Source organism: Peromyscus leucopus, chromosome 16_21 (genome assembly GCF_004664715.2).
Source record: "Peromyscus leucopus breed LL Stock chromosome 16_21, UCI_PerLeu_2.1, whole genome shotgun sequence".
NCBI classification, from domain to species: Eukaryota; Metazoa; Chordata; class Mammalia; order Rodentia; family Cricetidae; genus Peromyscus; species Peromyscus leucopus.
Window position 1 is genome coordinate 5062366 of NC_051084.1, and position 26150 is coordinate 5088515.

Here is a 26150-nt window from a genome sequence, read left to right on the forward strand (position 1 = left end):
AAAGAGAGAGACAGAGAAAAAGAGAGAGAGAGAGAGAGAGAGAGAGAGAGAGAGAGAGAGAGAGAGAGAGAGAGAGAGAAAGGAAAGAAGGAAAGAAAAAGAAAAGAAAAAAACAGACTCTGCCTTGGAACTGAGGAGGCAGCTCAGTCAGTGAGGCGCTTGCCGGGCACACAAGGACCTGAGTCCAGTCCCCAGCCGCCAGGTAAAAAGGCAAGTGTAGAGGAATACGTGTGTAATCACAGCAGATTCCTGAGGCTTGCTGGCCAGCAAGTCTGGCTGAATCAGAAGCCCCAGATTCTAGTATTTATAAAATGATAATCATCCCTCTTTCCCTTAAATTTATACAAATAATCCCAATGTGCACGCAACTGGAACTTTCAAGCAGTTACATGATGACAACTGTGTCCCACGGTATTCCAAGAAGCCGCGTCCAGATGTGCACACGGTGGCCAGATGACACGGCCTTCCCACCAGTCACAGTTCAGCTCTGGCGCTGCCAGCACAACTGTCACCCTCTGTCATCAGGGCTTCTGCTGAGGCAGGTTCTTTCAGTGCCATGCTCCCGTTAAGGGACAAGGACAGAGCAAAGCACTCAAGTGGCCATTCAAGCTTCATCTCATGTCACTAGGTTTAAAAAAAATGCATTTTTTAAGGTTTATTTATTATGTGTACAGTGTTCTGTCTGCATGTGTCCCTGCAGGCCAGAAGAGGGCACCAGATCTCATTACAGATGGCTGTGAGCCACCATGTGGGTGCTGGGAATTGAACTCAGGACCTCTGGAAGAGCAGCCAGTGCTGTTAACCTCTGAGCCATCTCTCCAGCCCACGTCACTAGGTTTAAAGCTAGTCAAACCTGAGTTCAAATGGAAAAGGGGCAAATGAAAGGACTGAAGAGACAGCCTAGTAGTTAAGCGTGCTTGCTGCTCTCACAGAAGACCCGATCCAGGTCCCAGCACCCACTTCTGCCTGGAACACCATAGCCAGGGAATCGGATGCCTCCTTCTGGCTCCTGAGGGCACCATGCGCATGGTGTGGTGGGTGTGGAACACACATACATACACACACACACACACACACACACACACACAAATAATTAAAAACAAAAATCTTAGAAAAAAACAAAGAACACTGGGAATGTGCAAGTAAGCCAGCTACAACTAACAAGATGTTGATTGTACACGCTTCTCTTGATCTTTTAAGAACGGGCCCTTCTTATGCAGGTGCCAAGAGTCCATGAGTCCATGTCTACTGCATTTAACAGCTGTGTTTTCAGGAGCACGTATGTTCAAAATTCTGCCTGCACACTGTCTCACCCACAAAGGATTTGAGGCAACCTATAGAGAGTGCAAAGTAAATAGACTGCAACAAGACCAAACATAGAAGGCCAAAATGTAGTATTTGCAGATTTTATTGTGATTCCTAAAACATACCTCAATCTTTAAAGTGCAGAAACAAAATAAACAAACATTAACAACCAAAGCAAGGGAAGGAACAGCGAGCAATGTGGATAACAGCTCCATCCTATGGCGAAGCTAGGGTGAGTCTGAGCAGCGCCTGGCAGCTGCTGTGTGTAAAACCTGCCCCAGGAAGGCTGCTTAGCAGACTTTGAGGACAGACTCCTCAGCGACACCCTACACTTGGTATACTAACAGTTTTCCCAAACCTCTCTATGTGCACCTCAATGTTAGCCTGGTTAACTGTTTCTGTGGCAGGGGTGAGGTAGGTAAGCAATGGTGTCAATGAGTAACTTCAAGGCTCACGTTCGACAAGACAACTCGTGAAGCACAGCAGATCCTAAACAAAGCGAGTCTGAGTGCCAGGAAAGCGTCTGCAGTGATTGCAAGAGCAACTTTGGCGGGAAAGCTCCCTTCTCTCTTCCCGCAGTGGACTGTGGATATGGAGCTCATGAGTGCGCTCAGATCCTGTGGTGAGGACAACATCATTGGGGTGAGCCAACAATAAGACCAAGAAGCCCAGTTCGTGCTAACCCTACAGTTGATTCTGCCCTGGGGAACTGACTGCCTCGGAACTAAGGTAAGGAAAAATAAAATGTGCAGTAAGAGCCCACACTTTGGTTTTGCTGTAGCAGTCTAGCCTATGGGTTCACACACTTCAAAACAGAAAGGGAGGCCATCAGAGTTCAAAGGATGACTCAGTTCTGTTTGCCATCACTACGGCCAACAGCCAGAAAGCGAGAGCAATCCAGTCATGCCACCCAGCCATCTCCAGGAGAGGCCAGCCACGTCCTCAATCCAGTCATGCCACCCAGCCATCTCCAGGAGAGGCCAGCCACGTCCTCAAGCAGAGGGGGGATCCACCCCGTACAGCCACATACAGCAGAGCGTGGCCACAAATCCTTGGGAGCTGGGTCACATACAGTCTTCACCTTCACAGCTGGCAGGGACAACCCTGTCCTGCCGATACCCTCCAGCAGGAAAGGCCCAAGCTGCTCCATTCTTCACAATTACCATCCTTGAGGACAAGCCAAATCCATTTAAGGCATGAAGTAAAAAACAGCTGAAATGGGTAGGAGGGGAGTCCAGAGTCCCAGCGCACGGGCTACAGCTGGAAACCAGCTGGGCCGGGGCCCAGGACCCCGAGTGCAGCACCTGCTCCTCCTGGGCAGTACCCTAGTGTCAGCTCAGCAGGTGGGCAGCTGCCAGTCACTAACGGATGCCAGCCACTGGCACTTGCTGCTGTTTTCGAATCTTGTTGAAGAGTTCCATGTACTGTATCATGGTATCTGCTGGCCCATACACAGCATCATGTCTGTTCCCAAATACTGTGGGGGCCCCTGGCGTGTGGCTACCTAGAAAACTCTGTAGGAACTCAAGCAGGAGGCTCCAGCAGTCACTAGCCACCACACAAGGGCCATACTCCACCTGGGACAGAAGAAGACAGCAAGGGTGAGGACAAGGATGAGGCTTGCTTCTCCCCCTCTTACCAGTGCTACCGTTCAGAGTTACACATTGAAAAGACTACTGAATCTTGGTCCTGGAGATTCCTGAAAAGAAACTGCCACTAGGGTACATTTCTCTACCAGGGATGCTCCCCAGAATCACTTTCCTCTGGTTCTTACTCTGTGACAGGATCTAACTGTGTAGCTCAAGCTGGCCTTGAACTTGTTATGTAGCCAAGCTAGCCTCAAACTCAGAATCCTCTGGCCTCTACCTCCCAAGTGCTGAGACAGGAAGCATGCACCAGCCTTGGGAATCCTTTTGTGAACTGCTCTACAGGAAACTCCAGTCTGTAGGATGAAGGTGAAGGCTACCAGCCAATAAAGATGCTTGCCATCAAGCCTGATAACCTGAGTTCGATCCCCAGGACCCACATGGGATGAAGAAAGAACTGACTGCTCTGATCTCCACACATGTGCTGTGCACATGCACACCTACACCTACAGTAAATAAATGGAGCAATCTTTGTGACTAAACACCAACTGGATGAAGGCATCTCATGTGCACATTCATGCCAGAAGGAAAGGTTCCCCAGCTCTGGGGACCTCCTAAGACAAGGAGGGGACAGAGGCACATGACCGACATCCCACCTCCCACACCCCTCAGAAAGCTGTCCATTGCGGCCCTCCTTGGGAAGGGTGGTTGGTGTCTCCAAATCCTATCCTCTGCTTCCTGACTGTGGCTTCAGTTGGCAGCAAGCGAGCCTTGCTGAGCTCTTTACTTCCCGGGAACCCACTTCTACCCTAGGCCAGAGACTGAGTGTTGCTCTTGAGACTGGAGCTGGTTCCTAGCACCCACATGGTGACTAACAACTTTAAAAAGCCTTTGACTCCAATTCCAGGGCATCAATCAAATGCCTTCTGGCCTCTGTAGGCACTGCACACGTGGTACACAGACATACACACAGGTAAAATACCAACACACAAAATAAAAAATAAATCTAAAAAATCTCTTAGGGAAACATGGTGGCTCACTCTTATAATCCCAGCACTTTGTAGGCTGAGATACAAGGACTGCATGAATTCAAGAGCAGGCTACATTACAGACTAAGACTGACGCCCTCTCTCCCCGCTTCTCCCCCCCCCCCCAAGCACAAAGGCCCGCTCTGCACCTTCCGCACCACACAAGCCAGGCATGGTGAAATACATCTATAATCCCAGCACTCAGGAGGTGAAGGCACAAGAATTAGAGTTCAAGCCAAATGAGACTGTCTTAAATAAACAAGGGAAGAAAGAAGCTGGGTGTAACTCATGGTACACTCCTGGAATCTCAGCGCTTGGGGTTAGAAGTAGGGGGACCATAAATTTATGAAGCTTGGCTACAAAGTAAGTTCAAGGCCTGAGACATGAGTCTGCCCCGCCCCCAAACAAGACCCCTGTAGTAGAGGCGAGATAGACACTGAATAGTCTGAACCAAGCAGGCCCTGGGAAACTTCCAGAACCCTTGTTGTGCAGCCCATAGCAGAGTCCACTTGTCCTTCACCAAGGTCTTACCTCCACAGAGATGCCACGGGCACTGGGCCCCATTGTGACCGTGCCCACCTTCACCAGGAAGTCGCAGTACTGGTAGCGAGTGCCCCGGGTCTCGATCTTGCTGGCCTTGGCACTCTGGAAGAAACCCTTGAGCTTCACCATGAGCACATCGAAGTTGGTGTCCGCAACCAGACAAGGGCCGTTCTCAAAGAGGGCAAAGCAGCTCAGCGGGTACTCAGAGTTGTGCATCACGTACATCAGCTTCCCAGCCTGGCCTGCAAGGGGCAGACGGCCCACTCAAGATCAGGACCTTTGTCAACTTAGCCCAGGAGAGTCAAGTGCACCAAACAAGGCCAGCCAGCGGTTGGTACCCTGGCAGTCTGAGAAGGGGAAAGATCCTTAAAAGCTGCCCTTTTCCAGAGAAGCTAGGTAACGGAAAAGGCAGCCAGACAACGGGGGCTAAACCCACTGAAGAGTACCCAGGGAGTCTCAGGGTGTCTAGAACAGTTGTGTGGAGAGCTCGCAGGTGGCCACTTTATCATGATGATTAGTAAACCATACAGAGACTCTCTTCTAGATTATCATCTGTAATAAATAAAACTAAGGGCTGGTGGTGTTGCTTGGCAATAAGTACTGGCCTAGCCTAAGTTCCAGCCCCAGAAGGTCCAACATAAAAGTAAAACAGAAGTAACAACATCTGGCATATCTCTCAACCTCAGCAAATGCCTCCTTTGAACTCTAAATGTTTACTGGGTGTGGTGGTGGTGGTGGTGGTGGTGGTGGTGGTGGTGGTGGTGGTGGTGCTGCTGCTGCTGCTGCTGCTGCTGCACACCTTTAGTCCCAGCACTCAGGAGGCAGAGGCAGGAGGATCTCCACGAGTTCGAGGCCAGCCTGGTCTACAAAGAGAGTTGGAGCCGGGCGTTGGTGGCGCACGCCTTTAATCCCAGCACTTGGGAGGCAGAGCCAGGCGGATCTCTATGAGTTCGAGGCCAGCCTGGACTACCAAGTGAGCTCCAGGAAAGGCGCAAAGCTACACAGAGAAACCCTGTCTCGAAAAACCAAAAAAAAAAAAAAAAAAAAGAGAGTTGGAAGACAGGTAGGGCTGTTACACAGAGAAGAAATGGAATGCTCTTGCAGAGGCTCTGGAATCGGAAGCCTGTGAACGTCAGGCTAGCACAGCAGGCAGGCGACCGCCATGTTGAGTTTACCTGCCCTGCCTTCAAAAGCTGGCAGTGCCTCCTGCAGGGGAGGGCAAGAGCTTGCAGCACTGAGGAGAGAGCTAGGAAAGCAAGGGCACTACGGAGGAGCCTGGGCTCTGGGGCCGGCAGCTGGACTTTCAAGCCCTTTCTAGTCTCTGCTTCCTCATCATGTACCGCTGTTTCAGTTGGTTAGATTTGGTTTGGTTTTTTCCTTTTCTTTTTTTAAATTTACTTTTATTTTATGTTTATTGGTGGGTTTTTTTTTTTTTTGTCTTTTTTTAAAAGACTTATTATTTATGATGTATACAGTGTTCTGCCTGCACACCAGAAGAGGGCACCAGATTTTATTACAGATGGTTGTCAGCCACCATGTGGTTGCTGGGAATTGAACTCAGGACCTCTGGAAGAGCAGTCAGTGCTTTTAACCTCTGAGCCATCTCTCCAGCCCTGTTTATTGTGTTTTGCATGTATGTGGTATGAGGGTGTCAGAAGCCCTGGAACTGGAGCTGCAGACAAGTGTGAGCTGCCATGTGGGTGCCAGGTCCTCTGGAAGAGCAGTCAGTGCTCTTAACGGCTCATCTCTCCAGCATCACCACCACCTTTTTATCTTCTTTTGTGTTGAGAGACAGGTTTACCTGTATGGCCTGGCTGTCCTGGAACTCCTGGAACTCCCTCTGGCCTTGAACTCAGAGATTACGCTGCCTCTGCCTCCTGAGTGCTAGGACTAAAGGCGTGCGCCACCACTTGGCTTGATTTGGTTTTTTGAAATAGGGTCTTGTTACATAACCCAGAAAGGTCTGGAATGTGGCTGTAACTCCCTAATGCTGGCTTGACTTCCTTGTTGCTTACTCTGTGGCACAGGGGCTACAGAGCTAGACCCCTGAGCTTTGCACATGCTAGGCTGGCACGCCCCACTGTACAGCCCCGGCTCACTCACTGATTCTACTGCTTTTCGAGATGCTTTTTCTTCACAGATGAAGCATTAACTATGTATCTCTGGATAGTCTGGAACCCTCTATGTACCCAAGGCTGGCCTCAAACTCAGAGATCCGCCTGCCTCGGCCTCCATGGTGCTGGGATTGAAGGCGTGCGCCAGACGCCTGGCTCTAAACTCCTTTATTCACCCGCACACATTTGTGTGTGCAGGTGTGTGCACACATCACAGCACTCTGGAGGTTAAAGGGCCACCCAGGAAGGCAATTCTCTCCTTTCACCCTGTGGGCCCTGGGAATCAAACTCGGGTCATCAGACTTGGCCTCATGTGCCTTTACCTGCTGAGCCGCCCCTTTTTTTTTTTTTCTTTTCTCTTTTCTTTTTTGGTTTTTTGAGACAGGGTTTCTCTGTGTAGCTTTGGAGCCTTTCCTGGATCTCACTCTGTAGACCAGGCCAGCCTCGAACTCACCGAGATCCGCCTGGCTCTGCCTCCCAGTGCTGGGATTAAAGGCGTGCACCATCACCGCCCAGCCTCCTGCTGAACCTTCTTATCTGCTTTTCTACAGGCTTTCTCCAAGGAGGGAGAGCTATGTATATATATTTTTTATATAGGACTTGGAAGAAGGCAAAACATTGAAACCAAAATTCTCCTTAACACACTATGAGAGAGTAGATGACCACAATTTGAAATACTTAGTATCCACTTAAAGCCATCCATCTTCAAACCCTGCCTGCTCCTCCAACTGCATGTCCTTGCCTACTTTGTTCTGAAGAACACACTAAGTCCAATCAGTGCTATCTGTATGTGCATGGTGTGGGCCACCATCTTAAGTTTGGAGATGGGGCTCTCACTGAACCCAGAGCAAGGCTATGAGGCCAGCAAACCCCAGGGATCCTCCTCTTGTCTCTACCTCCCCAGCTCTGGGATGACAATGATGTGCTGCTGCTGCTGCTGCACTCACTTTTTTGAGACAGTGCCTCACTATGTAGCTCTGGCTGGAACTCTGTCCTGGAACTCACTCTGTAGCCCAGGCTGGCCTCGAATTCACAGAGCTCCGCCTTCCTCTGCCTCCCCAGTGCTGGGATTAAAGGTGTGCGCTGCCTGGCTTGCACCCAACTTTGAAAGTGGGTTCTAGGAATCCAAATTCAGACTCAAAATGCTTACAAGGCAAGAAGTTTACCAATGAGGCCCTCTCCCTAGCCCCCCAAAGCCTAGTATTTATTTAATTTACATTTATGTCATGGGGCAGGGGCACACATGTGTCATGGCATGTGTATGATTCAGAGGAGGGCACTTGGGAGACTCTCATCTCCCCTTCCACCATGCTAGGTCCTGGGAATAAAATTCAAGTGTCAGACTCAGTGGCAAGCACCTTTACCATTTTGCCAACCACCACCACCACCACCACCACCAACAACAACAACAACAACAACAACAACCACAACAACAACAACAACAACAACAACCACCACGCCCGCCCCTCCAAAGAAACTTTAAAAAAGGTGGCTCAAGTCTGTAATCCTAGCACTGAGGCTGAGGCTGAGGGTGGGGAGAGTAACAAAAGGAGACCCGCCCGTCTCTAAATAAACATGATACGGTAGCTCTGGGTACTCAAGAGGCTTTGGCAGTGTAACTGCCCCAAGTTTGGGCTGCACAGCCAGACCCTATCTGGAAAAGCTGAAGAGGGCCAGGAACATAACGCAGTAGGTTAAGGCTCTTGTGGCCAAGCCTGACCACCTGAGTTGGATCTCTGGGTGATGGTGAGAGCCCAACGTCTGCAAGTTGTCCTCTACCTCTACTTCCTTGTTAGGGTGCATGTACATACACACATACACACATGGAGAAAAAACACATAAACAGATGCACAAACCTACTTTTAAAAATGGGAATGGGGGCTGGGGAAGATGATAGCTCAGTGATGACCTAATTTCTAATCCTCAGCACCCAGGTAAAAAACCTGGAAGGGGACTGGAGAGATGGCTCAGAGGTTAAGAGCACTGACTGCTCTTCCAGAGGTCCTGAGTTCAATTCCCAGCAACCACATGGTGGCTCACAACCATCTGTAATGAGATCTGGCGCCCTCTTCCTGGCCTGGAGGAAGAAGAGTGTATACATAATAAATAAATAAATAAATAAATCTTTAAAAAAACAAAAAGATCTGGAAGGCCGTACATGTCTGTGATCCCAGTGTCAGGAGCAGAGAGAGGTGGATCCTGAGATCACTGGCCAGTCGGCTATCCAAAATGTTGAGCTTCCAGCTCAGGGAGAGGTCCTGTCTCAAGGCAATCGACAAAGCCAGAGAAGAAAGCACCCCACATCCAATGTCCTTCTCTAGCCTTCACAGGGGTGCACATGCACAAGCTCTTAAACCCACACTCCAGGGCATGCCCCCCACAAACACCAAAACAAAACAAAAACCACACACAAATAAGGCTAGTGATGTGTCAGAGGTAAAGGTGCCTGCTGCTAAGCCTGAAAAATTAAGTCTGATCCCTAGGATCCACATGACGGAGGAGAACACAGGCTCCAGAAAGCTGCTTTTGAATTTCATACCCACGCCATGGTGCTCAAGCACGTGAGCCCATGCACGCACACCCACACCCACACTCCCCCAACACACACTAAATAAACGAATGAATAAAAAGGGTCTGGTAATGATAGTCCTTGCCTAGCATGCATGAAGACCTGGGTTCTAATCCCAGCACCACATAATCTGAATGTGGCAATGTACACCCCAGATCCCAGCACTAGAAAGGTAGAAGCAGGAGGATCAGAAACACAAGGTCATCAGCTACAAAGCAAGTTCAAAGCTAGCCTGAGCTACATAAGACCTTATCTCAAAAAACCTAACTAATTAACTAATACAAAATAAAATTTTAGGCTGGAGAGATGGCTTAGAGGTTAAGAGCACTGACTGCTCTTCCAGGGGTCCTGAATTCAATTCCCAGCAACCACATGGTGGCTCACAAACCATCTGTAATGGGATCTGGCGCCCTCTTCTGGTGTACAGGCAAAGTTGCAGGAAGAACACTTTATATAGTAAATAAAATAAATCTTAAAAAAAAAAAAAGAAAAAAAATTTTAAAAAGAGTGACTACCTGAAAGGGACTAGAAATCTAAGACTTTAGCATAAGAAAAGATCAAAGGAAAAACAGGACTTGAAGGAGGCTGTGGTAGAAGTACTTCCGCCCCAAGGGGCAGGAAAGATGATATTCCAGTAGGGAAAAGAGTATAACAAGAAGCCGGCAAGACGACTCGATGGTTCTGATCACTGACTGTTCTGTCTGGAGACTCGAGTTCAGATCTCAGCACCCACACTGAGTTGCCCACAAGTGCCTGGAACTTCAGCTCCAAGGGATCCTTCGCTCCCTTCTGGCCTCCATGGGCACCCTTCTACATAAACAAAATAAAGCTGGGTATAGTGGTGCACTTCTTTATCTCAGCACTTGGGAGGCAGAGGCAGGCTGATTGATCTCTGTGAGTTCAAGGCCATCCTGGTCTACAAAGTGAGTTCCAGAACTGCCGGGGCTACATAGTGAGACCCTGTTTCAAAAAAACAAACAAATAAATAAAGTAAACAAATCCCTTGTTTAAAAAGTTAGTAATGGAGAGGGAAGGCCGGCAGGAGGTGGGGAGTTCAGTGTCTTCCCTGTAGTGCACTGGCCTCTCTGCTGCCCCCTGCTGAACTTAGCCGGCTCTGCACTGAGCCTCCAGCACGACCCCTCAGTCTGCACTGCCAATTCACCTTTCACCTTTTTAAATCCAGTTAATGGCACGTCAGTCCACAGAGTCACTCAAAGTTGATCTCATTCTATTCTCAGGTCTACACACTATTACTATTACACTATTACATATCTGATTCGGACTACATGAGGCTGCACTGCCCTGAAATTCTTAAAAAGCAACTAAGGACTTTGTGTGAGTAGAAAGGGGCATTGCTGGGGATTCAACCCAGGGCCTTACACATGCTTGGCCAGTGCTCTATACCACTGAGCTATGACATCACCTCTTAGGACACCGTTTTTAACGTTTTATTTTATGTGTACAGCTGTTTTGCATTCATGTATGTTAGCGCACTGCTTGCACCCCAGATGTCCACAGAGGACACTGGGCATTGGATCCTCTAAGACTAGAGTTACAAATGGCTGTACTGCCGTGTGGGTGTTGGGAATCAAACCTGGGTCCTCTAGGAGAACAGCCAGTGCTCTCAACTGATGAGCCATGGCCTCAGCCCCAGCTCTATTCTCTAATGAGGAAAGCACTTCCGGGTGTTGTAGACAAGTTCTGTTTTTCCTCTCACTCTCTGGCCCAGGCTGGCCTTGAATCCAAGTTCAGTTCCCAGTAGCCATATCGGTGGCTCACAACCCCTGTAACTCTGGCTCCATAGGCACCTCCACTCACGTGTACACACACACACACACACACACACACACACACACACACACACACACGAGTGTACACACTCTCAAGCACACACGTACACACACAATTAAAAATAAAAACAAATTTTTAATTCAACAAACAAGTAGGTCTAAACCGCAACGTGGCCACCGCAAACAGATGCCAATGAATGTAAGTATGTGTGGGACTCCAAGCCAGGATCGAACCATCCGCCCACAGGCATCTACTGACCTTGGCCACCCAGGGTGGAGGCAGCTGTGTGGTAAGTCTCACAGTCCACACAAAATGTTCCTTGTTTCTCTGCCCCAAGCATCTCTAATTTCCTGGTGAGGAGCTCCACCGTCTGCTGGACACTCCTGCCCTCAGCCACAGGCATCTGGGACACACTGAAAAACAGAACACCAAGTCAGCAGTGTCCAGAGACAGATATGTTCTGGCTCAGCCACTTCCCAAACAGGTAACAGATCAACAGGGCTAGGAATTACTTTAGACAACACTAACTCTGCTCCCTGCCCCTTAAACCTGAGAAAGGAAGAGGCCCACAGGTCCCAAGGGTTCCTCAAACAAGCAGAGCACAGGTTTCAAGTGTCTCACGGGTGTGTGTGTGTGTGTGTGTGTGTGTGTGTGTGTGTGTGTGTGAGTTTTCTACCACATCAGCGTTCCCCAAGTAAGGCATGTGTGCCAACATTTAAGTGATGATTCTAGGCGGCACCCATTAAGTACCACTGAGCTGTACAGTGACTGTGACTGATGGTGTTTGCTGCCAAGCTGAGAGAACACCTAGAATCACTGATTATTTGTTAGAGACAGGGTCTCGCAGTACAGCCAAAGCTGATCTGGAGTTAACTACATTAGCCCGAGTTGACCTCAGTCTTTTAGCAATCCTGTCTCAGCCTCCCAGGTGCTGGAATTACAGGTGTTCACTTGGCTGAGACCTAGCTCTCCCCCCACCCCATTTTGTTTTGTTGTTGTTTTTTGAGACAGGGTTTCTCTGTGTAGTTTTGGTGCCTGTCCTGGATCTCCCTCTGTAGCCCAGGCTGGCCTCAAACTCACAGAGATCTGCCTGCCTCTGCCTTCCAAGTGCTGGGATCAAAGGTGCCCCTTCAGATGGAGTGACTGAACCTTCTAAAGGTCCCGTCCTATATCAGCTTACTGCAAATAGGGATCTGAAATTACAAAGACTAAACGACCTGCACATGGTCATACAGCTAATGGACAGTATCATCAAGATTCAAAGCCATGCAACCTGGCTCCTCCTCTGAGCTTTTTTTGTTGTGTTTTTCTGTTTGTTTTTTGTATGTCATATTTTTCTCTATGTAGACCCAGCTGTCCTTGAACTTGCTCTGTAGACCAGGCTGGCCTCGAACTCACAGAGATCAACCTGCCTCTGCCTCCCAAGTGCCTCATCTGCACTCTTTAACCTTTCTCTTACACTGCCTCTAGGGATGTTATGGCCCGCTAACATTTATTAAATTTTATTTATTTGTTTATTTATTTAGTTAGTTAGTTTTTCAGGACAGGGCTGTTCTGTGTAGCACTGGCTGTCCTGGAACTCAATTTGCAGACCAAGTTCAAGGCTGGCCTTGAACTCAGAAATCTGCCTGCCTCTGCTACCTGAGTACTGGGATTAAAGGCGTGCGCCACATTGACTGGCAAGGTAGAGTCTGCTAAAATGGTTCTAAAGAGACTGTTGGAGACCGGGAACTCAACACTGCAGCCATTGCTCATCTGGAATTCACTACATGAGCCCCAGCTGACCTCACACTTGCCTGCTCCTGCTCGCCCTCCCATGTACTGGAATTAGAGGCGCACACGTGGCTGAGATCTACCATACGAACAGTGAATAATAGGAGCACAGATGGCACTTAACTGTAGGAGAAAATCAAGACTTTTTCCAAACTACTTTACAATCGGTTAGATAAATCTATTAAGTAGGAACCCTAGTGTTACCAAAACCTGTACTCTGTTTGGAAAAAGCAGCAATAAGCAATATATGAAACAAGAGAATGGCTAAACTGACAGTGTGACAGAAATTCTGGGATTCTGAGAAAGCTGAACCGATACTAGTAGGCAGGGGAACCCTTTTCCCAGGGACTACCTTCTCTGTACAACGAACCCAAAGCAGGCAGGCATTGGTGGAGCACTCCTGTAATCCCAGGACGCAGGAGCAGAGGCAGGTGATCGAAAGTTACAGAGCGCCTGTCCTACACGGCCATAAAAGCACACATAAAGATGAGCGATGGCGGATTCTAGGGTTCAGAGACTCGACTGGGATTTCTATTTTCACCGTCGACAGGCACTCCTCACAGTGTGAGGAGGTTGAGACGAGGCTCCTGGTGTCAACTGAGGGGCACGTATAGTCACTACAAAGCCTGCAAGAGCCTAGGCTACCTGAACAACTCCCACACGCACCTTTCACTGAACAAACCTGTGGCCCGTAACTTCACGAACCCTGGCCTCCAGGCATCTCTAACTGGGAAGATGCACACCCCTACCGAGATTTTTTCTAAAGTGCTGAGACCTAGTGCTTTGTAATTAATGCCCAGAAAAGCACAGTGTGCAGACGTTACCGACCACCTCTCTTTTTCCAAGTGAGATTTAAAACATGTTTGAGATTAAAAAAAAAAAAAAAAGTCAATAAAAACTGACTCAAACATGTAGGAAGTGGTTCCTGAATCGTTAATGTGCCTGGGACCCCGATCTCCAACCCTCAACAGCTCCCTCTCTCCTCCCTCTGACACTAGACCCAGTCAGTATCTTAAAGCGGCCAAATTAAAGCCAGGCTGCTATCACTGCAAGCAAAATGTAAAAAGTCGCTTTCTCCTTGCGCCCTTTTTCATCCCTGCCTGCAAATAATTCCTAGTCCAGAAACCCTATTTCCAACTTCTGGGTCCTACTCGCGACGGTACAAAGGCCTCACGGATGGGAAGAAGTACCAAGAAAAAGAAGGTGCGATTCCTGGCAGGTTCTCGGGATGAAGCGCTCGCTTTTGCAAAGGGATGCGTCTGGGAAGGAAGAAGCACCACACGGCGTCCCGTGCTCCACACGACCCGAGGACGGCTTTGCAGCCCGCGAGGAACGGAGAATCTCGGCCCCAATCCCCCTCCCCGGGCCACTGCAGGCTTACAGGCGCCTTCGCGACCCCAAGCTCCGCCCCGCAGAAACCCTGGCATTCCTACCAAGTTACTCCCATGGCGTAGGGTCAAAAAGGTGGCACTTTCAAACACTCCACGCAGAGAATCCAGCGGCCCACGGCAGGTGCAGCCACCCGAAGCAGGAGGCAGGCATAGAACCGGCTCCGGAAATACGCAAATACTGAGCGCCAGGGCGGCGCGCCCACAGGAAAGGGGCGTGTCCGACCACGCCGGCGGTGACACCTCTAGTACGTCATCGATCCGGCCCCGCCCCCAAGGCGCGCTTTGCTTTGACAGGACAATTTACGTTACCTTCATGAATTCTGAAACCGGTGACTTGGACATCCACCTCTTCCAGACAATGAAATTACCTGAGAACTTGGGGAGTCCAGCTCCAGGCCCCGGAGGTCTTCGAGAGAGGGCGGTATATGAGGAACTTCCGGCCTCCGAACGCTGGGCGGCGCTGTGATCTCTCGGTGACCTCTTGGACACCGGAATACAAGGCGCAAGCGCAGTCTTGGCTTTAAGCCGGCTTCCCACGTGTGAACCTTGTGGGCAAGTTTTTCGAGAAAAATGCCCAAACTGAAGGTGGCCCGTGGGGCCGGGAATCAGGAGAAGCATGCACCTCTGGCCGAGCAGATTCTGGCTGGGAACGCAGTGCGCGCGGGGACCCGAGACAAACGGCGGGGACGCGGGGTCGAAGAGGAGGAAGAGTATGTGGGACCCCGGTTGAGCAGACGGATTTTGCAGCAAGCCCGGCAGCAGCAAGAGGAGCTCGAGACTGAACACGGGACTGGACACCAGCCTGCAAAACCGCGAGAGCGCGCCACGCGGCTGGGTGAGTGACAAGGGGTGGAGTGGTGGGTTGGGCCGGGGTAACGCAGTCCATCCGGATACTGGTTTGGAATTAAAAAGAAGAGGCAGCTTTTCTTGCCCGCGTGGTCCTTCGCTTCCACTCCTGGCTTCTGGAACCTCAGAGTTAAGCCAACAGGAAGTGATCGCTCACATCGACTTCTAATATTTATTCTCTGGGCTTGTGAAGTATTTGTGGGCTCCCTGCGTAATGCTTTTAACAGCGCTAAGAGTTTAGGCAGTTCTGATACCGAAATAAACAAGATACTCGTCCCTGCTTTTAGCACTGGAAGTCTGGCCCAAGGCAGAGAACATTAAGCAGATAATGTAGTAATATATTCCAGCCAGGAACGGCGGTGCTCGCCTGTAATCCCAGCACTCGAGAAGCTAAGGCAGAAGAAGGCCCTCTTGGGCTGCATAGTAAGTTCCAGAACAGCCTGAGCTACCTACATGGTATAGCCCTGTCACGCAAGAGCGTAAGAGAAAATGAATATATTCCTATTCAAAACAACAACAACAAAACGCGCCATTAATTCTACAGGACAGGTTTCCCAGGTTTCATACCTTTCTAACTAAGATCTGAAAAGCAAATGGGAAATATTCCAGTAACAGAGGAAAGAAAGCAGTATTGTTTAGAAGCACGGGGGTGGAGGTCGGGGTGGGCCGCACAGATGAGTGGGAAGGTGCTTGATACTTGTCTCATTGGGGAGGAACTATGTTGACCTCCAGTTGCTTAGTCTTTCATTCTTATTTGTCCTAAAAGCGGTATTGAGATAGTTGAATATGGCTTTAGGACCACAGTAGCTTTACCTGCTTTCTTTTAGGTGTTTTGAGGTAGGGTCTCATGCCCAGGATGGCCTTAAGCTCCATATGTAGGTGCTTTCCAAGTGGTGGCATTATACATGTTTGATACCATACTTCCCTTAAAAGAAAAAAAATTTAATTATGATACTGTGTCTCCTTAAGTTGCTCATGCTGGACTTGAACTTACTCTGTGACCAAGGCGGGCCTGGGCTTTTGATCCTCCTGTGTTGCAGTCAGCAGACCCCAGTTCGAAGCGATCTATTTGATGACTACTCCCAGCTTTCTCTCCCAGACATAGCTCTTCCGGTAACCTGACATCCTTATAGCCAACTGTCTACCTGACATCTCTCTGCTTGCTCCATGGAGTCTGTTAGCACACTAGCCTTCCCTTGCTCAAAACAGAATCTTGGGCTCCTCTTTCTCACTCTACATCCAATTTGTCAGGAAACCCTGATGACTTTGTCTTCAGAATATATCCAGAACCGGATCAGTTTCCATTAACTTGAAACATCCTCCTGTTTAAGCAACCACAGTCTCTCCCCTGAATCAGTGCGGTAGCGTCATAATTTGTGTTCTGTAGCCTCTGTGGTCCATTCAACAGCTAGAGATTAACAGCACCGTTTGTTCTGTCTCTGCTGTCGGTGAGGGGGGTGATGCGATAATTCAGTTGGTCAGATACAAGCTTTGAAAGCAGGGGGCTCTGACTTCAATGCCCAGCAGCTTGTAATCCCAGAGCTAGGGAGTTGAAGACAGATCTCCTGGGCTCACCAGGCATCCAGGCAAGCCTAACCAGCTAACCCCAAGTCCCAGCCAGACCCTATCTCAAAAAAACCGAGGTCATCAGATCCTGAGGAATAACACTGAAGAGTCACCTCTCCTGCACACGTGTAAGTGTGTACACACATACGAAAACTAAAATACCTACCCCACAGATGTCCACATGCATCTCTGCCCTGTTTGTTTCATAACACTTATCTTCTTTTGTTTTTTTAACATTTATTTTGTGTGCATGTGCGGCGTACCAGGATGTGTGTAGAGAGCAGAGGAAAACTCTCAGTAATTGGTCCTCAGATCTTAACACTTTGTTCTCAGCCAGGCAGTGATGGCGCACGCCTTTAAGTCCAGCACTTGGGAGGCAGAAGCAGGCAGATCTCCAAATTCAAGGCCAGCCTGGTCTATATAGTAAGTTCCAGTCAGCCAGGGATACATAAAGAAACCCTGTCTTGAAAAACCAAGTAAAATAAAATAAAAAGAGCATTTGTTCTTGCAGAAGCCCGGAGTTTGGTTCCCAGTATTCATGTGGCAGACCACAGCTATCTCTTAACTCCAATTCTAAGAGATCATGTGCACTCTTCTGACCTCTTTGGGCACCAGGCACACTTGTGATGCACAGGCATACACATAAAATAATATATATACATCTAAAACAAAATTTAAAGAAAAGTAACAATAATACTTTGCTCTCACTGGATGAGTTCTGCATACTCTCCTGAGCTGTGTATACCCTTAGTCCAATTCTGTTGCAAATGACCCGCAGTCATGTTATATTTCAACTCCTTCGGTTTATTAGACTCTTTTTAGGGGCTTTGCCAGCTATGTGTGGTGTTTCAAAAGTCAGGCAGATTTCTGTGAGTTTGAACAAGTTCCATGCCAGCCAAGGCTACATGGTCAGACCCTGTCTGTCTCTCTCTCTCTCTCCAAAAAAAAAAAAAAGTCGGGAATTTAATGTTAGGCATTTGTGGTACATGTTTGTAATTCTAACACTTGGGAGGTAGAGACAGGAGAACAAGGAATACCAGGTCATCCTTGACTACATAAGTCAGTATTGTGGAATAGAGTATTTGTTTAACTATGTAAAGATGTGTTAAATTTGTTTGTGTTGTAGAATAATTGTTTAACTGTCTAAAAATGTGTTGCGTGTGTTTATGCTGCATTTGTTTAATAATGTAAAGATGTGTTGCTGTTTCACCTTGCCTGCCTAAGGCACCTGATTGGTCTAATAAAAAGCTGAACAGCCAGTAGCTGGGCAGAGGAGGGATAGGAGAGTCTGGAGCTCAGAGAGAGAAACGGCTAACCTGCCATAGGCCAGACAGACAGTCATGGAGGAAACAGGAAAGCAGGATGGGCAGCGCATAGATGAGGTAAACAAGCCTCAGGGCAGCACATAGGTTAACAGAAATGGGTTGGGTTTTTTTTTCCCTCCCCTGCCCCCCCCCACACACACAGAGTTTCTCCGTGTAGTTTTGGTGCCTGTCCTGGAGCTCACTCTGTAGCCCAGGCTAGCCTCGAACTCACAGAGATCCGCCTGGCTCTGCCTCCAGAGTGCTGGGATTAAAGGCTTGCGCCACCACTGCTGGGCAGTTAAGACTAGCTAGAAACAAGTCTAAAGCTAAGATTGAGCATTCATGGTTAATAATAAGTCTCCGTGTCATGGTTTGGGGGCTGATGGTCCAAGAAAGCCTGCTACAAGTCAGTAACTTATGTATTGGTTGATTAGAGACTGAACACCATTGCCTAGCCCTGGGGCCTTCCAGGTTGGCTGTACTTTTCCTTTCGGGCCCTATGGTCCTATTTCTGGCTCTGGCTCTTCAATTCTAATAATATTAAAGTCCTTTTCTTTCTCTGATATGAGACACACTCTTGCTCCCAAATTGCCCATCCAAAGCCTCATCACCCTCTGTACTAATCTAAGCTCTTGTGGTACCTACCACCTCTCCCATGGTTTAGTTTGAGCACGTGACACAGCTCTGCTCTCCCATGGTTTAGTTTGAGCACGTGACACAGCTCAAGAAGGTACCGTCGGGGCAAACTGCCCGCTGTGGACACATCCACTTTCCTGTCCCGTTGGAACTGGGTACAGCGATCGTGCCTGTTTCTTGGGGTTACCTGGACTAACCAGGTCTCACGCGTGTACTAGAACGGATCTAGGTCCCTGGGGATGGCATGTCAGCCGTTATTTACCAGCATCACTCTGTCTGTTTCGTTTGTTGTACTTTATCCCCCAAGAGTCTAAGTCTCTGGGAGCAGAAAGGTCGTTGGTAACTCTGCTCCTTCCATGTGTGTCTCTGACACCCTGGGCCTGCAGTACCTGGCGGACGTGGACTGACGCAGAAGCCACTGCCCTCCATGCTTACCATTTTATCTTCCCTCTTTAGGGCCCGGAGTGCCACAGGATGGATCCGAGGATGAGGATGAGGAGTGGCCCACCCTGGAGAAGGCAGCCAAAATGACTGGGGTGGACTACCAAGCAGAAGTGGTTGTAGACCCTGAAGATGAACGCGCCATTGAAATGTTCATGAACAAGAACCCTCCCGTCAGGTAGGGCTCCCGAGTTGGGACGGTGGATCCTGGTAGAAAGTTCCCACAGGCTAGTAAGTTCCCTCGCCAGCTTTTGATCTGAGCATTGCCAGCTGTAAAAACACACCTTGACCAAACCTTCTGAATGGGTGTGACCCAGACTCCAGGTATCTCCCCCTTTTGTCCATCTGATGTAGAACTTCCTGGGTTACCCAGTTCCTTTTTATATCTGGGGGTCCATTCTGTTGTGTTTGTTCTTAGTGTGTTGCTCTCAGATCTTCAGCTTCCTTAAATTCAGGGCTTTCCGTCTCCGTACCCGCATTTGGGCTGGGTTACTAGAACCTAAGGACCTAAGCAGCTGTCTCTTATATCTCTCCTCTTGACACCAGTAGTGATAATGAAAAATTATCCCAGGGATTGCAAAATAATCACCAGAGGGGTGAACTGCCTCTAGGGAGAAGCACAGATTCATCCCCATCTAGTCCAAATGCGCTTCTAAACCTGCAGGTATTTAGACTGCCTGTAGGCAGATGCTGGGCAGATGTGTCTGGCCCAGTGGAGGGGAGTGAATTTAGGGCAGAGGGCCCTCAGCCAGTGTCATCTGCCCCTGCACGACATGGGGCCTGTCCTTAGTCCTTCAGAGTGTGGTGGAGTCTTATCATGACTGTGAAATGATGAGTGGACTAAAAGGTGAGTGCCTTGAGTATGTGGAAGGGAGAGAAGCGCCCTCCCAGATGGATGGATGTCTGACAACTCTAATAGGGGTCGCAAAGGGTGTGTCTGGGCCGTGGGCCTGTCCCCAGAGGGCTCTCAGGCCCACCTCATACCTGCTCTTTGAGGATTCGGACAAACTTAGCTGAATGGGTTCTGCAGTTTGCTGTGACAGGACAGTGGAAGAAGGGACTCGGGGAACTCTGGGCACTGGCTGCTGGCATCTTCAGAAACCAGGCCAAGGTCTTTGGGAACACAGCCATCGGGCTGCGTAGTCTGGGGCACATTGGAGGTACTGTGAAGAACCCAAACTAGGGGTTGGAATACTAAAAGTTCACCCTTTCCCCAATAACGCCAGAAGGCCTCAGGTAGGTTGTTAACTTCCGAGTCTCGGGCCCCACGTGTGTGTCTGAGAATGAAAGCACCTCCCATCAGCTGCAGTGGTGGTCACGCCTTTAATATCAGCACTCGGAAGGAAAAGGCAGCTGCATCTCTAAGTTTGGGCTAGCCTGGTCTACAGAGCTAGTTCCAGGACAGCCAGTGCTACCGAGAGAAACCCTGTCTCAAAAAAAAGAAAGAAAGAAAGAATAAACAAAGAAAGGAAAACAAGTGCCTCCCATCAGTGTCCTGCAGCCCATAGGACACAGATTGGAAAGTCTGGACACTGCCACCTGACTTCCTGCCGTGCTGGAGACTAGAACCCAGGGTCTCCTGTGTGCTAATCACTAAGTGACACTCCCAACTGAGGGGCAGTTTTAAGTACACATCAGTGAATTCTGAAGATGCCATTAGCAGACTATAACCTACTATGGTGGTAATTATATTACAATTTTATTTTTTGAATTCTTCACTTTATTTTATGTGTATGAGTATTTTGCCTGTATGTGCATTCCTGGTGCCCATGAAGGTCAGGAGAGCGAGAACAGGCGTTAAAGCCACTGTGTATATGATGCGAACTGAACCCAGGTCCTCTGCAAGAGCACTTAACCACTGAGAAGTCTCTCCAGCCATAAAGAGGCTGAAGAAGGGGAGGCAGGAGGCAAGATGGCAGTGGGTGAAGCATGCTTGTTACACAAGCCTGGTGATGTGAGTTCAATCCCTGAACTCACTTCAAGGCGGAAGGAAAACTCAACTCCAGAGTGGTCTTCTGACTTCCACATGAGCACACACAACAGGAACAATAAAGTTTAAAAAATAATTGAAAGAGGCTGAGAAGGATGCAGTTTGTCTTAGGACTATTTCTGAGTGGAGGGAAGGTGTTGCTGTAGTCTCCTTAATGAAGCTCCCTGGAGTCTTGGCAAGGAATGGAGATGTGGGTCACACCCACAAGGCCAGAGCTCCGGTGTGTACTGTGACAGTACTCCCCCTTCTGCCCATGGTGGTGGGTGAGTTTGGAGTCGGCAGCCTTGGATCCATGGTGACTCCAGACTGACAGTTGTGAGTGGTCCACGGCAGTCTGTCGTTGACCGGACAAGCTATTTCTACTACTGTCACCACCGCCCAGCTCAGAAACTGAGGGAGGCATGGAGGGGTAAAGTGACAGGCCCAAGATCACACAGGGGACAGCAGAGTGACGCCTGACTAGAACTGACCGCAGAGTCCAAGGACCTAACTAACTAACCAACCACGGCTGGCTTTGTCTTAAATGTGGTGAGATTCAGGTCCTTCGCTCTCTGCAGCAGCTTGTGGCGGCTAAGTGGACAGAGGGAGCTGAGGCAGGATCCCAGTGTGTCAGCGTCCAGAGGAATTGTACATTGCTCACTTCTAGCCGCTCTTATGCTAACACTGGAACAATAGCAGAGACCAGCGTGGCCCCTGTGCAAGGAGGACATGCAAGTTTGAAGCATTCCTGTTTTGTTTGGGGCTGTTTTGTAGCTCTCTTTTTTCCTTTGAGACAGGATCTCGCTATATAGTCCCGGCTGACTTGGAATTCCCTATAAAGACCACCACACTGGCCTTAAACTCAGAGATTGCCGGCCTCCTGGGTGTTGGGATTATAGGCTTGTGCCCCCACGGCTGCCTACCTACCCTCCTCCCTCCCTTCTTCGTCCCTTCCATGAACAGGGTGAGGGGACTTTAAAGCTTCCTGGAAAGTGACCCTAGCTCCTCATCCTTCTCCCTTCGTCTCCGTAGGCGCACTCTGGCTGACATCATCATGGAGAAGCTGACTGAGAAGCAGACAGAGGTGGAGACGGTCATGTCAGAGGTGTCGGGCTTCCCTATGCCTCAGCTGGATCCCCGAGTCCTGGAGGTCTACAGAGGGGTCCGGGAGGTAAGGGCTCTGAGGGCATGTGTGGTGGGGTGTCCTAACAGGAGGGCTGTCACACATGATACCTGACTGAGCAGAACTGGTGGGCTCAGGTTCTTGCACTGCCTCTAGAAGTCACAAAACCGGTCACCTGAAAAGTGAGCCTTTTGGGATTGTTCTGAAGGTAAGTGAGGCAGCGTATAAAAAGGTTCTGCCTCCCCCATCCCCAGGTGTTATCCAAGTACCGCAGTGGGAAACTGCCCAAGGCTTTTAAGATCATCCCTGCACTGTCCAACTGGGAGCAGATCCTCTATGTCACCGAGCCCGAGGCCTGGACAGCAGCTGCCATGTATCAAGCCACCAGGTAGTGTATAGATGGGCTGGGGTGGCTGTGCTGTGGGGCAGGGGTGGCTGTGCTGTGGGCTGGGGGACAGGGGGGGCTGTGCTGGGGCAGGGGGGGCTGTGCTGGGTGGGGGGCAGGGGTGGCTGTGCTGGGGGCTGGGGGGCAGGGGTGGCTGTGCTGGGGGGCAGGGGTGGCTGTGCTGGGGGGCAGGGGTGGCTGTGCTGGGGGCTGGGGTGGCTGTGCTGGGGGGCAGGGGTGGCTGTGCTGGGGGGCAGGGGTGGCTGTGCTGGGCGCAGGGGTGGCTGTGCTGGGGGCAGGGGTGGCTGTGCTGGGGCGCAGGGGTGGCTGTGCTGGGGGGCAGGGGTGGCTGTGCTGTGGGCAGGGGTGGCTGTGCTGTGTGCTGGGGGGCAGGGATGGCTGTGTGGGCTCTGCCTCTCTTAGCCGTGCCATCGGTGGCCCATGGACCTCCCCCTTGGACTTGCTCCTGTTAGTCCCTAACCTCTCCTCTTGCATTTTGAGGGCAGAGTCCGAGGGTAGACTTCTATGGGGAGGGCTTATGTGGCTTCCAGGACACAGCCCTGGTGTGGGAGAGTAGCTTGAGAATTCTGATTCTCTGGCTGAGCTCGGATCCCTGGTGATGGGGAAGGAGAGCGAGTAGCTGCGGAGCCAGCAAACACGGGACTGGGGCAGTAGCTCGAGGCGCCTCGCTTCATCCACAGAAGGCCATGGGTTCAAGCACCAGCACTTCTAAGAAAAACACTAGGGTCTAGAGAGGTGACTCAGTGGTTAATAGCACTTATTCTTCTAGAAGCCCTGGGTTCCCAACACCCACATGGTGGCTCTCGACCATCTCTAAATGCAGGAAATTAGATTTCTCCTCTGGCATCCATGGGTACCAGGCACATATGTGGTGCAGACATGCAGTCCAAACACACAGACAGAAAATCAAAACAAAACAAAACACCAGAGAGACAGTACGTGCTCTGATTTGGGGGCATCCTATGTTGCCGTGCATTTCCTCTTTAAGCTGACCAGGGTGTGGAATGCACATGGCTCCCACACGCCCCTCTCTGAACTAGAAAATGTCTTACATGCACCATCCCCGGGGAGAGTTAAAGGGCCAGACACTTCTGTGACTCAGAAACTCCCACCCCGCCAGGATTTTTGCCTCCAACCTGAAGGAACGCATGGCTCAGCGCTTCTACAACCTCGTCCTGCTCCCCCGAGTCCGCGATGACATCGCCGAGTACAAACGACTCAACTTCCACCTCTACATGGCGCTCAAGAAGGCCCTGTTCAAGCCTGGAGCGTGGTTCAAAGGTGAAAACCCACTAGTAGGGGAGAGGGGAGGGGGGTCAGAGCGCCTGGGCGCTTGGCTGTGGTCCATCCGTGGTCCTTAGGTGACTGGGTGGCTGGGACTGCTTCGTCTCCCTCACCGCACACTGAAAGGTCACTGTGTGTGACCCTGCCTAGGAATCCTGATCCCGCTGTGCGAGTCCGGCACTTGTACCCTCCGAGAAGCCATCATCGTGGGCAGCATCATCACCAAGTGCTCCATCCCAGTGCTGCACTCCAGGTAGTGATGGTGAGGTAGAGGAGGAGAGGCCAGGGCTTGGGCAAAAGTGGAGGAGGAGCTGTGATTACCTAAAGGCATGTATGATACTCCGGTAGCATAGAAGGTCTTCAAGAGCGGGACCCTGGGGCCTGGCACACAGTATGTGTTCAGGAAATAGTTGAATGATGGCGTGAGTGAATGGATAGCAAGGAAGAAAGTGTGATGAAAGGTGGCGGTGGTGAGACATTCGGACGCACTCTGTAGTTGAATGTAGGGATGGATGGATGGCTGTCCAAGCCAGAGGTGGGGTGTGGGCTGGCTGGAGAGATGGTCAATCCCGGAGTATCGTAATGAGTATCTGGGGAGCTGTGGTGACGCCGTCGGGAAGGCTGTAGGTAAGGGTCAGGCTGGGGAGGAGACTTGCTCCAGCATCTCTGACTCCACCGTCCCTTCTAGTGCGGCCATGCTGAAGATTGCTGAGATGGAATATAGCGGCGCCAACAGCATTTTCCTGCGCCTGCTGCTGGATAAGAAGTACGCGTTGCCCTACCGGGTGCTAGACGCCCTGGTCTTCCATTTTCTGAGCTTCCGAACGGAGAAGCGCCAGCTGCCCGTGCTCTGGCACCAGTGCCTTCTGACGTTGGCACAGCGCTACAAGGCCGACTTGGCCACGGACCAGAAGGAGGCCCTCCTGGAACTGCTTCGACTGCAGCCCCACCCCCAACTGTCTCCCGAAATCAGGCGTGAGCTTCAGAGTGCAGTCCCCAGAGATGTGGAGGATGTTCCCGTCACCATGGAATAGAACCGTCACCTGCCGTGGTCCAGGGGGCGTGGGAGGACACCAAGACCCCAGCTGGTTACCCAAGATGCAAAGACCCGGGTCAAGGCACTGAGGGTTGGGTGCCATCTGTGGTGTCGGTCCTGGGCAGGCTGATCCAGGTGGCTCTCTGCCATTCTGGGCTTTGGTCCTCGCTCACTTCCAGAAGCTCACTGGAGTCACCCCAGTTCAGCATCCCCACAACCCAGCTGGCACTTGGTCTAAGGCCGCTCTCTGCAGTCCCTGTCAGCTCACTGGGTTGTAGATAAAGCAGGGCAGTTATTTATTGGAGCTCTGTGTTTGGTACAGTCGCTGGAGGTGCCTGCCTGCCCCCTGTTCCCAGTTCTGAGAAGCGGGCTCTTAGTCCCACAGGCCCCTCACCCTACCCCTTATTTCTCAAAAGTGTCTCTAGCCTTTTCCCTTGCTCTCCACAAAGAGGAAGTGTGTTCGAGCCGCCTGCCATTGACATGACATGTCGATGGGCTCCTTGGGGGGACACCAGCTTCGGCTGCCGCAGAGCAGCAGTCCATGGGAAAGGTGGTAGCCGCCATCACTGCAGGGAGGACTGCATGGCAGGGGCAGGCCCCTTCTCGAGGACGAGACAGCAGTAAGTCAGAAGAGGTCCTGCTTTCTGAGCACCAAGAGCTCTAGGTTGCTTGACAGACCAGGGTCCAGTGCCTGTTGTTTGCTGATGAGCAAAGAACAATCTTCATTTGTTTTCATGGCTTGGGGAAATTTGTATGAAATGTTAGTTGCAGCCAGGCGTGGATCTCTGAGTTGGAGGCCAGCCAGGGCTAGCTATACAGTGAAAACCTATCCCATCCCCCCCCCAAAATGGGGGAGCACATCCATGTCCCACCCACTTACATCACAACTGACTGACTCCAAGTCATCCTTTGTATCACTTTTGCTTGCGAGAAGGTTCACCTGTTACAATCCAGTTCATGTATCTGGAAAGTTTCAGTCTATTAAGACATTTACATTTGCTTACACTCTTATTTCATCTTGGAAACAACAGGTAAATGCAAAGAAAATGACACCTAACAGCCAAGCCAAATCACTCCCCGGATTCCATCTCCAGCAGTTTGCCTCTCTGCAGTACTGAGGATAGAACCAGGGGAAGCGTTTTCAGACACACTCTACCCCGTTTGTAGTTGTGTTAATGTATATGAGCATGGTTCTTGCATGCTATCAGACCCTGAGAGTAGAGTGGTTGTGGTCAATTCCAGGTTCTCAGGGTAGCTGGTGGCTCTCAGCTGCTGAACCATGTGTTTTTGGGTGCAGGACTTTGCCATGTAGCACAAGCTAGCCTAGAACGTCTTCCTCTGCCCTGTGAGTACTACTGAAAACTGCAGGAATAGACCACCATGCCGCAGTACAACAAAATGTTTGTTCCAGATAATTGACCAGCCCTGTTTTCCTGTCA

The 26150-nt window shown here is 50.2% G+C and overlaps 2 protein-coding genes across 2 annotated transcripts; one reads left to right on the forward strand and one right to left on the reverse strand.

The window, feature by feature from the left end:
- Positions 1-1390: 1390 nt before the first annotated feature.
- Positions 1391-14263, reverse strand: Med20 (mediator complex subunit 20). The gene is made up of 4 exons (XM_028887183.2): positions 14143-14263; positions 11195-11349; positions 4451-4704; positions 1391-2882 (listed from the first exon to the last, which is right to left on the reverse strand). Exons 1-4 carry the CDS (start codon positions 14154-14156, stop codon positions 2667-2669), a joined length of 639 nt encoding a protein of 212 aa, XP_028743016.2. The 5' UTR covers positions 14157-14263; the 3' UTR covers positions 1391-2666.
- An 82-nt stretch (positions 14264-14345) lies between these two features.
- Bysl (bystin like) lies at positions 14346-25714 on the forward strand. The gene is made up of 7 exons (XM_028887199.2): positions 14346-14935; positions 18909-19071; positions 21895-22033; positions 22240-22373; positions 23512-23672; positions 23826-23928; positions 24364-25714. The coding sequence occupies exons 1-7, from the start codon at positions 14671-14673 to the stop codon at positions 24707-24709; spliced, it is 1311 nt and encodes a 436-aa protein (XP_028743032.1). The 5' UTR covers positions 14346-14670; the 3' UTR covers positions 24710-25714.
- Positions 25715-26150: the final 436 nt, after the last annotated feature.

What these genes read in the sequence shown, in the direction of transcription:
- Med20 (XM_028887183.2), bottom strand. An exon ending in CTCCACCCTGGGTGGCCAAG is followed by an intron (nt 4,705 to 11,194) that starts GTCAGTAGATGC and finishes TGCCCCTTGCAG; the next exon opens with GCCAGGCTGGGAAGCTGATG. An exon ending in CCCGTGGCATCTCTGTGGAG is followed by an intron (nt 2,883 to 4,450) that starts GTAAGACCTTGG and finishes CTTCTGTCCCAG; the next exon opens with GTGGAGTATGGCCCTTGTGT.
- Bysl (XM_028887199.2), top strand. Translation starts at nt 14,671, where the DNA reads ATGCCCAAACTGAAGGTGGCCCGTGGGGCCGGGAATCAGGAGAAGCAT. An exon ending in AGAGCGCGCCACGCGGCTGG is followed by an intron (nt 14,936 to 18,908) that starts GTGAGTGACAAG and finishes TTCCCTCTTTAG; the next exon opens with GGCCCGGAGTGCCACAGGAT. An exon ending in ATCCCAGTGCTGCACTCCAG is followed by an intron (nt 23,929 to 24,363) that starts GTAGTGATGGTG and finishes CGTCCCTTCTAG; the next exon opens with TGCGGCCATGCTGAAGATTG.